The sequence below is a fragment of the Patiria miniata genome, unplaced genomic scaffold, assembly GCF_015706575.1.
Source record: "Patiria miniata isolate m_02_andy unplaced genomic scaffold, ASM1570657v1 HiC_scaffold_9, whole genome shotgun sequence".
Taxonomy (NCBI): domain Eukaryota; kingdom Metazoa; phylum Echinodermata; class Asteroidea; order Valvatida; family Asterinidae; genus Patiria; species Patiria miniata.
The window spans coordinates 26,520,687-26,532,323 of NW_024037076.1; the positions used below are offsets into that span (position 1 = coordinate 26,520,687).

The 11,637-nt window shown below is 40.7% G+C and overlaps 1 protein-coding gene across 1 annotated transcript in view; it reads left to right on the forward strand.

The window, feature by feature from the left end:
* LOC119720446 (F-box/WD repeat-containing protein 11-like) overlaps positions 1-9,998 on the forward strand; it is a 30,787-nt gene extending 20,789 nt beyond the window's left edge. Inside the window, exons 9-12 of the mRNA XM_038190109.1 lie at positions 1,185-1,303; positions 4,550-4,660; positions 7,758-7,836; positions 9,717-9,998. Of these exons, the coding sequence (XP_038046037.1) occupies positions 1,185-1,303; positions 4,550-4,660; positions 7,758-7,836; positions 9,717-9,884 (477 nt within the window). The 3' untranslated portion in view covers positions 9,885-9,998. The remainder of the gene's footprint in view (positions 1-1,184; positions 1,304-4,549; positions 4,661-7,757; positions 7,837-9,716) is intronic.
* The last annotated feature ends 1,639 nt before the right edge of the window (positions 9,999-11,637 follow it).

The following is an 11,637-nucleotide window of genomic DNA, read 5'->3' on the forward strand; positions in this document are numbered from 1 at the left end:
AGCCTCCAATGAAAGCCTGGTATCTGCGGCTAATCCTGCTTAGAAACACAGACAAATGGCACATATGTTAAGTAATTCATCCTCTTTAACCCTAACCACCCTGAATCCTTCAAAATCCTCTTTGTCAAAGTGGACGAATTTGGAGGATTGAGGTTACATGGCAAAAGTGTGTTACTGATTTCGTAGGATGCACTTTGTCAAGGTCTTGGGCCGGACCTTGTGCTGTTTTTGCTCAGCCGGCCATGCATGAATATAGGCATGGATTATGCTTGAAATCCTCTGTACTGCTCCAGGACGTCACTGGCCAAGCCTCAACATATTGACAGTCACTGCGGCAGGATTTTGCAGGATTCAGGCAGTGGTCACCCCTCCACGGACCATATTCAAGAAATAATGGACGAATTTGCAGGATTGAGGCAATATGCTATTTTTCTATGAAGCCAATCGGAGGATTTTGCTGGATTGAGGCTACATCCTAGCAAAAAGGCCTAGGGAGTTAGGGTTAATCAAATAAAACTGCTCATGTGCACATCAAGATTTGACAATGTTTTCTTTCGGGATAAACATTTCAACATGTGCATGCAAAAGTGTAGCACGGTACCAGCAAAATTGAAGAGATCATCGTGTTCTGACGTAACCTTGTGCAAAAAAAAGTTTGGACAAAGAGTTTTTTTTAGGTGTCTTGTGTGTCCAAACTTTTGTGCGTACGAAAGTTTCTCTTTTTGATTGCAAGAAAAATTGCACAGGATGCAGATTTGGTCACCACGTTGCCGATAGCCTTGTTTGCACTTATCTGCCGCGGTTATCCCGAAAAAATGGTTCCGTGTTGTTGTGCACCAGACTATTTTGGAATACCGAACTGGCCTTTTGTAAATTCAGAAAAGAGGGTGAAAATCTACAATTTGCTCAATTTACTGATGTGTTGTGTGTGATTTATCCGTGCAATTTACCCGTGTAGCGGATAGCGAATTGCATCCGGCGCTCTAACCGCATCCGTTCGTTTGCGAAACCTCTCCAATCTTTAGGGCTACAGTTTTACTATCTTTGATAACCACGTTTGCTGGTTGTGTCCTTGTTTTCTAAGTTATTTTGTTTGCATTTTTGTGCTGGAAAGGTAAAAATTAAAAGTTGGTTTAAAAACCTCCGGAACACGTGCATTCATTTTACTTATGCCTGTTCCACAGGTTTGGAACACGTCAACGTGTGAGTTTGTCCGGACGCTCAACGGCCACAGGCGAGGCATCGCGTGTCTACAATACCGCGACAGGCTAGTGGTCAGCGGATCGTCGGACAACACTATCAGGTAAGGAGGGATCATCTTAAATACCCGTGATAAGTTTATCGGCAGTTGGCCCATTGTATCGGGTGTTAGTTGCGGGATTATGAACAAGTTCGCCAGAATCTTCACCCAATTATTTCAGTTATCAGTTTGTTAACCCCTTAGCGCTGGCTGACGGCTATAGACGCAGCTCGATAAAAGCCAATAAGCCAGGAACTGCTATGCCGCATTCATGCTGCATAGCGCATCCATTCACAGACAACGGCTGAATGCTTGCATGTACACATTCCACCTAATGTGCAGCTGTTCACGGCCAAACAATACCGGCGTCAAGGGGTTAAGAATATTGATAACTTCATTACGGGAAGATTTTGGTGCGGTTGTTCTGAACCCTGCAATTTATACTCGATATAATTTGCATATTATGGATAAACTTGTCCACAATTTTTTTTCCTTGATTTTAAACGAGATGACTCGTTTGAAAAAGCTTGAAAAAGTATCTCTGCTTATCTTAGGGGTGAGTTTGGGGAAAAAATGAAAAATCAACAAAATAATTGGCAGAGGGTTTGATGGTCGCCGAGGGTTCAAAAGCAATATATATGTAAGGTTGTATTTGCCTAAAGGCACCCCTTAAAATGACCGTTTCTTTTCATCAAAACTTTTATAGATATAAAAACACCTTTACGGTGAAATCTCAGGAATTCAAGATTTCAAACAGGATTCTTTCAAATACCCGAAATCGGGAAAAATCTTGGAAAATTAATTAATAATTGTGCTTATATAGCGCTTTCTATCGTATCAACGATCTCAAAGCGCTTTACAATTATTACCCCATTCATCAGGCCATGGGACCACACGGCAGCCGATATCAGCGCTCAATCGGTCCTCGACCCTCACAGGTACCCATTTATACTCCTGGGTGGAGAGAGGCAATTGTAGTTAAGTGTCTTGCCCAAGGGCACAAACACCATGTTCTTGGCAGGGTTGGAACCCACGCACCTTCGTATATGAGTCAAACACCGTAACCACCGGATCATGGCATTCTACAATCTCAGCCTTGTTAAAATCTCAGCCTTGTTACCTTGGAGTCTTTCTTCAAATTGTAGACAAAAGTGCAGTCAGTCCTAAGAGAGAATAAAAAAAACAATCAAAGAGAAACTGGAGAAAAATGTCACAGTATTCACAGTGTTGCTGTTAAAAGTTGTGCGACTCTTTGCTTTTTGGTTTTGACAACAACTGTAATTTTTTAATCATGACGACATCCTGTGAAAAAAACAAACAAATCTTGAAATAAACAAATGTGAGTGCACAATAAGCTCTGGTCATCTTGCATGAAAGTCTTGCATAAAAGTCTTGCAAAAAATCTATCAAAATGATCCCTGCCAAAGCTTACAAATTGTGACGCCCAAAAATGCGACGCCAATGGCACATATGGAACAGCGTACTTTGGATTAATACCTAGATTTACATGTACATGTATAGCGATTTGTGATAAATACCATGTGACTATAACATTCCTGCACACATTTTGCTTCCATTAACAAAGTTTTTGTAAATATCTCTCCGAATTGTTACAAACAATTTTTGTTCAGTATTTATTTTATTTTCTTTGCTTTTTTTGAAAATTAAAATTTGGTAGTTATATTTTGTGGGGAACTTACACGCATGAGGCTTATTTGGGTCAATTTTCTGGGGACAGATCGACCGACCACCAAGTGACATGTAGAAGCTGCTTTCAGAGCTTAAACATGGTTCTGTATTTAAATACCAAGGCATAATGATAATAAATAATAATAATAAAAACCATTCTTATATAGCACATATCACCGTGAGGTCCCTATGTGCTCTCATGAAATCAACAATTATACAAATTGAACAGATATGTTTTGACCCGGGTTTTGAATTGTTCTGATGTTTCGGCCTGTTTGACAATATCTGGTAAGTTGTTCCTTAGCTGAACTGCAGCTGATTGGAAGAAGCGGGAACCATAGGACTTAGTTTTAATGACTGGGGCTGACAACAGAGATTTATGGGTAGAACCCAGATTTCTAGCTGGTTTGTACTCCTGAACTAAACTTTGAAGATAAACAGGGGCTATACCATGGCAAAATTGATATGTGAGACCCAAAACTTTAAAATCTATTCTTGCCCATATCGGCAACCAGTGCAAATCATGTGACATTGTTGCCACACTGCCCTTATTCCAACAAATACTTCCAGTTGTCGGAACCCTGCCAAGACTTCTGATGACTATGTATGTGTGGGTACATGTGGTTGGGATGAGTTGCACAAAATGTTGAATAGTTCTGACTTTCCTTGGGGACTTGTCTCGCGTGAGTCATGTCATTTACTGCTTTCTGGACCGGGATTATACAGCCTTGACAAGTGACATCATCCAAGGCTCTGACAGAGCACCAGAGATACCTAAAAACTTCTTTTCAACCTTTGATCTTTTTAAAAATCTTTTTTTTTTCTCTCTTAACCCTCTTACTAGTTAAGAGGTCACAAACGGTCAAAATTTTCTTCCTCGCCTCCTGGCATACTGTGCACAAACCAATGGGGGTCTTGACTAATATTAACCCAAGTAGTGAGAAGGCTAACAATGCATGTTTCCATAGGATAGGAGGGTGAATTTCTTTGGTACTATCTTGCTAGACTCTTCATCCAATAAACGGCTGATTTTTGTTGGCTGGAGGATTCCTAAATGCCCCCAAACCCACCACTTTTTAGGAATTTAAGGACACATTCCTTGTGCCTTCATCAGGCTTTCCGTAAAATTATAGTGGCTGAGTCGTGCTATCCTTAGTCCTGTGGAATCTACCAAAAACCTGGCTGTGCTGGTGGAATTTGTTATTCTGAAAAACAATATTTTCAGAAGTGTTTAGATATAGTGCGTAGTGATAGACATTTATTGTAAAGATTTGCCGTCGTGAAGTATTTGAGAAGTGAATTATGGTCTCCGTGCACAAATAAGAGAGGGCGCTTTTTACCCCTTTCGAGAGATCAGTGGACGGGACACAATGCATGCACGTACTGGTTCGCGACCGTACAGCACGAAGTACGCGCGACTTATTTTATTCCGAGTGTGCACAAAGCCAGAGCGTCTTCGCATGAGCGTCAGATGTCATCAGCGATGCATTAGAATGGCTCTCCCAGTGGCCTCCCCCAACTCTCCCTTTCTTACCGTTGAGGGGGTACTTGCGCACAGAAGTAGAACCCAAACCAGTTAATTTAACGCTAATGAGTGTTTTAATTGCGATTGTCTTCCAGGTTATGGGACATAGAGTGTGGGGCCTGCCTTAGGGTATTAGAAGGCCATGAAGAGCTAGTGCGGTGTATTCGCTTTGACAACAAGCGCATCGTCAGCGGGGCGTACGACGGGTGAGTATTCAGACTTGATCCCTGCTCTGTACTGGCAGATTGGCTAGAACCATAAAATCTTAAATTATTTCCCTTATTATTCCAACCTTTCAACATGACACAGCTTTCCAGGGTTTAGTCTGGTTCCCAGACCAAAAGATTCTGACTATTCCTGATGAATCTTAGGTCAGGCAGCCTCCGTGGCTAAAAATAAACATGACGACATTGATGGCCCTTTTTCAAAGCTCGGCTTCGTTTCCGATTTCACTTTATCACTTTTAGCTTTTAATGTTCGATCTGATCACATTTTCAAGTAAATCACTTGCTTCGTAATATCATACAGCTATGATAATACAGTTTGATGTTTCTGTAAGATAACATTGACTAATGTTGATCTGGAATCTTCAAAATTAGGCACCCAAATAGCACTGTTAGCAGGCGGAGCCGAATGAAGACCGAGTTTTGGAAAATCTCAGTAACGATCGTCAAATTCCAAATTGTACACGACGCAGCAAAAAGTTCGCCCATACGATCCGAGTATATTTGATGCACAACATCGTCGTTGAAAAGTTTTCTAAATGAAAGCAATGAATATTAATTATCAACTCATTTAAAAAAATTTTAAGATGGGTCATTCCACCAGGTTGGGACACAATGTGTGACGTATGACCATATTATGAAAAGTATGAATGCCTTGCTTGCAGTTGCTCTACTTAATATTTGTTGTTGGGTGTTTCACTATTGCTGAAAGTTTTTAATCATTTGAATGTAGGTTGCCAAAAATATGAGCAAAAATGTCATTCAGACGTAACATTGACACCGTATTATATTTGTACTTTTTTTTTTAATTTCTGTAAAACATTACCCAAATTCATGTTATGTACTTCTTAAGTATACATGCAACACACTAAGAACAGTTTTTGTTATGGTAGTCGGCTTTCAGATGAAGCAGAAATGATAGCTTGGTTGTGGACGTAACATTGACACCGTGTCAGCCCCAAATGTCACACTTCCATTGAGTGATTTTGACATCATTACTATATTTACCGTTGCTATATTTGAACCCTGAAAATACCCAAAGAAGCTTTTCTTGGTGCATTAGGTGTCCATTCATAAATATGCAATGTCAGATTGGGTAATATTTTACATGTGTAAAGAAATAGCAAAAAAAAAGAAGAATATTTGGATGTAACATTGACACGGTGTCAATGTTACGTCTGAATTAATACATTTTGCTCATATTTTTGTCAAAGTACTTTCAAATGATTTCAAACTTTCTCAAGTATTGAAACACCCTGAAACAAATATTATGTTGAGCAATTGTTTAGAATGCATTGATACTTTTTGATAATATAACCAAATTTTGGATGTAACACGCACTGTGTCCCAATCTGTTGGAACGACCCACTTGTGATTGCCTTGTGATGGCTTTGTGAACTGCCTTGCGATTGACTTGACTGAGGCCCCACACCAGTGGTTCCTAAATCCACACAGCTGGGTCGAAGACCTTGTTCAAGTAAATAATTCAGGATTAAGAAAGTTACCCAATAAAAAAGAAGGAAAAAAAAACAACGACCTGAAACAAAAACAACTTCCATGACAAAAGCAATTTTGGGTTGAATGCCCCCAAGGCATACCTTTTGCAGGTATTGACCATGACAACTGTATTGTGTGGCACGCACCACTTGCGGTACTTGGCCGAGACCCAACCAGCGTCATTCGTCATGCATTAATCATACGCTGTGGTTGTCAGTTACTATGGATACCTCAGCGAACAATGAATTTTATGATTGAGTGGGAGACAAGTGACAGCCCCCACCCCTTGCTTATCCTCCACACCCCCCCCCCCCCCCCCCCCCCCCCGGCACACACTCGAAACCCTATCACCTGCAGTCATGACAAAATGTTATTGTTACCCCGTCTCGGGTAACGAGAACAGGAAATGACAATAGCAGGACTGTTTATGACCGGGAAGACTGATCTATCAGAGGACGTGGCGGTTTTATTTTAATGCTTAGAGCGATTTATATCAAAAGTTCTGTCTACTTGACCATGGATGTGCAAGACTGGCACACAGACTTTTGATCCCTCAAATTTGTCCTCCAAACCTCATGCTTACAAGTACATTGTACAGGCATGACAAAAAATCAGGCATGCAGCTATTCCTCAGATCACTGATTTCCTTTTTGTTTTCTCTTGTTATGTCATTAAAAATTGAAAAACACTCCACAGAGTTTTGTGAAACTTGGAATTTTCTCTTTTTTTGTGACGTCTCAGTTGCATGCTGTAAAAAAGAAATGTTTGAAGTTCACTATGATTGCAACCCATTTTTGGGGGAAAAAATATGTTGAACAGCAAAAAGAAAGAAAGCAAAAAAATGGATATCACAGTGGATTAAACTAGTCAGAAGAACCACTATCGTAGATTACAGCACTGCCATGACAACTGATATCTTGGTTGAAACCCATTTTGTGGGGAAAAAAATATGTGGTAACAACAAAAAGAAAGAAAGAAAAAAAATGAACTACAATGGATTTAAATTAGAGTCGGAAGAACCACTATCGTAGGTTACAGCACTGCCATGAAAACTGATATCTTGGTTTCAATGTAGTACATATAGCACCTTCTGTTATTCTGTGTAATCGACGTGAAACCATCATTGGGGGGGGGGGGATTTGGGTAAGCCTCTCTAGGATCACCCCCTTTGTTCAAAGGCCTTGCCCGGCTTTCTTCTAACAACCTAGTATTTCCTGTTCAGATCTAGTGCTAGGATCTCCCACAGGGGGGAAAGCTCTGGGTCAGGACTGAGTCATTCCAAGCCTCCAAGGCTCAGTGATGACTAGGCAGATGAGTTATTTTAGAAGTGATCAGGTCGTGATTATGCCCCCCCCCCCCCCACCTCCCTCATGACGTAGGCGGCGGGTGATTTCCCTTGGGGCACTGGCCGAAGAAACAGTGACCGCTGGGGGAAGATTACCCGACTCCGAAAAATCTAAGTGATTGGTTTTCTCAATCCTTTGGATGGAATTGTGGGAAGGGTTGTGATTGGGGGAATAATCCTATTAACGTTTTATTTTTGTGTTGTTCATGTAATTTCTATGTCCGTTTGCCGTTGCAGTAAAATCAAGGTGTGGGATCTGCAAGCAGCACTCGACCCTAGGGCAACCTCTGGCACGCTGTGCTTGAGAACGCTAGTGGTAAGTTCAAGCAAAAACAAACAAACAAACAATTTAGGAAACGAGTATTTGCGACCCACTCCAGGAAAAGGTGATATAAGTCGTAAAAAATAAAATTCAAGTTATATGCACGACTGGAAAGCCCTCAATGTAAGCTTTCATTTGATATATGACACAGCTCTATAGCCTTTCTCGTTGTGGAGATATGACGAATTTGCATATTAATTAGTTCCATGGAGTTCAAATTACACAAATGAGAAAACAGGCTTTGAAATAGCTGGCTCTGTTGTGGATTTATTTCACGACTAAAGCGCGACTTATTTCACCTTTTCCTGGAGCTGGTCACATTTAGGAAAGAGAATAAAATTTTCCTTACAATACTGTTTGTTGCACTTCAATCGAACAGTTGTTGCTGTTTAAAGGGAAAATACAACATTTGCAAACTTCAAAAACTAAAACTACCAAATAATTTTGAAATACCTTGCTGGACTGTTAGTGAATGACAGTGTAAAGCATCCTGTAAAATCATGGCACCTGGTATACTGTCATTTTCAAGAAAAGTGGTATTTTTGTATCAATTTCCAACGCTGATCGGCCGATGAGCGTTGGAAAAAACTGGCTTTTTTTTCAAATACTGGCCCCAATTGACAATCGCACTTGTTTGCAATCGATTACAAACCTATGAACGGGTACGAGCCAGCTAGACTGGTTCCCTGACCTTACAATTTTCCAATGTATGTAAACTGCTCTGTTTCTTCTTATATGGAGTCAGGGAACCAGACTATAGGAAAATGATTGTTTTTCTTGGTTTTTATAGCATTTTCGAACCCAAAACCTCCAAAAAGTCAGTGTAACTATATTTGCTATATATTTCCAACCCCCCAATTCCATCCATTTCTGAAAATTACAGCAAAAGCAAATGATGTATATTCCCTTTAAAGTGTGCAATTAAGGACATATCAAAAAAAGTACAATACTGAGAAAAAGGCCTTTTAAAGTTTCAATTTTTGTAGTCTTGAAAATGAAATATGCAAATTGTTTTTCACTTTTATTCCACGTTTTCTTTTTTACATTTATTTCTTTAAAATATGTGAAGTAGATACATCAGAGATTATAAATATCAATAAATATGAAAATCAAACAAACATCCCCGTTCCTTTTTTTTTGTTTTTCATTCTTCTCCCCAACGGGCTGTGCCCAGTTCCGACTCATTTTGCTAGAACGCCTCACATATTAACCGTAATTCCCTAGCGTCTTTTACTAGGAACTGGACCAATTCCGTCAAAATCCATCAATCACTGTGCGTCTAATACAAAACTGTACATGACATAATGGAATCCACCACTGACGCACTGGTTGACATTCATGGACTTGCTTCGCATGGCTTTTATTGGCAGTACAGGAAGCAAGGCAAAATCAATTGGATACCCCTAGCACTGTTTCAGGCCATTAGGCCCAAGTCCATCATACTCCATCAATATTTAGTAACGCCAGGCCTTCTGGACCAAGTCCCCCAAAATCCACTAAAATGGGGAATGGATGTTGATGGAGTTGGAGTGGTTAGGGTTAATGAAGTACCATTGTTCTTTCAGGCATAATTTCTGAACCTACATGTATTGACCAATCTGGGCGCGCTTTCAGTTTGATCGTAAAGGACGCTTTCATTGTAGCCTTGGTCAGGTGTTCAACGACAGAGTCTATGATCGATGGTTGGCCGCGAAAAACAGTATGCTATACTGTATTCACTCATCACAAGCACTGCAAGAAGCGCGAACAGCGGCCTCACGCGGCTATGCAAATCAGCTGGTACTGAACGAACGCCTTGGAACAGCCGTGGGCCTCTTGTATGAAGTGGTCACAGTGTGTGTAAATACATGTGTTTCATCCATACTTTTCTGCAGGAGCATACGGGGCGTGTGTTCCGGCTACAATTCGACGAGTTCCAGATTGTCAGCAGTTCCCACGACGACACCATTCTCATCTGGGATTTCCTCAATGTGCCCTCCACCGAGTCCCTGTCCGGCAGTGGTAAATCACCCTCACGCTCCTACACCTACGTCACACGGTAGGGGTACGATCCCTTGTCGGCAAAAAAAAAACAACAGATAAGGAACAATTTCAAGTGTGTACAGAGCGGAAAGGAATATCGGACATTTTTACGCCCAACTCCTGCTTGCGTTTCCCAAAAAAAAAAAAAAAAAATTCAGACAAAAGAATTTTTGTATGTATGAGGTTCAGCCCTTGTAATAAGTTGGTTATAAGTTTGTGATTATGGGATTGTGAACTCAGCGTATACATTCACAATGTTTCTTTGAACGAGGGACAAGCTGTTTCTGCCACATTTCTCAGAGGGAACGTTGTACCCAATGTAATCTGTAATATAGTGTAAGCACTGTGTATGATATTCAAGGGTCTCTTGTGTAACTCAGTCCGAACTCTTGAGGGCTCACTTCTGAAATTCCAACATGGAGAATTTGGTGGACCCTCTTTATGACCTCACTCAATATCCCTGTGCACAAAACAGAGGGCGGTGTATTGCCAGGGTTTATGTGCCTGTTGTGTATGAGCGTCATGCACACAGTATACATGTATGTCAATTTTTGTATTAAATTAGTGTGTGTTGCTTAAACTGTATTCCAGTGAAATGTACCTACAGGGAGAGGAAACCTCCACAACAAAATGGTACTGTCCAGACCAACCTCAAATGCAACTTTGTTCCAAGCCCCATAAATGTGGCCAATTTACTGGACTACCTCCGTAAATAAAGGCCACACTTCCACCATGTACAAAAACATGTCAAACTTTGTCAAATTTTGATTTTCACATTTAGGCTTAGTTTGTAGTTTATTTTTGCTTTAGAAGCATACTCACCCTCATTTTAGGCTAATCTGAAAGTGCTGCCATTCTCAGATGTCTATTTTTCGTGAAATTTCCAGATTCGTTTGCACACGTTTGCCTATCAAAATTTCAACATGAAATTTCACGAAAATTAGATATTTAAAAAAGGCAGCACTTTCTGATAAGCCCATAAAGAGGGTGAGTATGCTTCTATAAAAGCAAAAATAAACTACAAACTAAGCCTAAATGTGAAAATCAAAATTTGACAAAGTTTGACATGTTTTTGTACATGGTGGAAGTGTGGCCTTTATTTACGGAGGTAGTCCAGTAAATTGGCCACATTTATGGGGCTACCCTGTTCCATACAGTGGGTTGTAGGTATAGGCCTTTTCACACTAGAGCCTCTCAACCCGGGTTAAACTCAACCCTGGGCGAACCCAGTGCCGCCCCGGGTTGAGTTTTTACTTTTCAACCCTGGCCCCGCATTCAAATTCAACCCCGCATCGCTTCGCACTTGTTTCGTGCAAACCGAGCTCATTTGGCTCGGTAACTGCTGTTTTGAACCCTGGCAAGAGTTTCAACCTAGGTTGAAAATCTCAACTCTTGTCTGGAGCAGGGTTGAGTTCAACCCGGAACGAAATCAATCTCTGGGTTGACGTGGGGTTGGCACCGGGTTAAATTTTTGTACAAGTGTGAAACGTTACATGTTTTCATCCCTGCGTCAACTCCGCGTCAACCCCAAGATTTGTCTATTGTGAAACGACTTCATGCCCGTTATGATGGGCAAACGGCTAGAGTTATGAACAATGAGTTATCAAAGATTTGGAAAGAAAAACAACTTTGTTACCTCTAAAAGAAGTAAAAACACAATTATAGCAAACAGTTACATTTTGAATTCAACTGTGGATGATACTTCTTTGCAAGATTGAGCACTACATACCAACTCACCGTCGAAGCATTTTGTCATAATGGCCCGGGTCAATA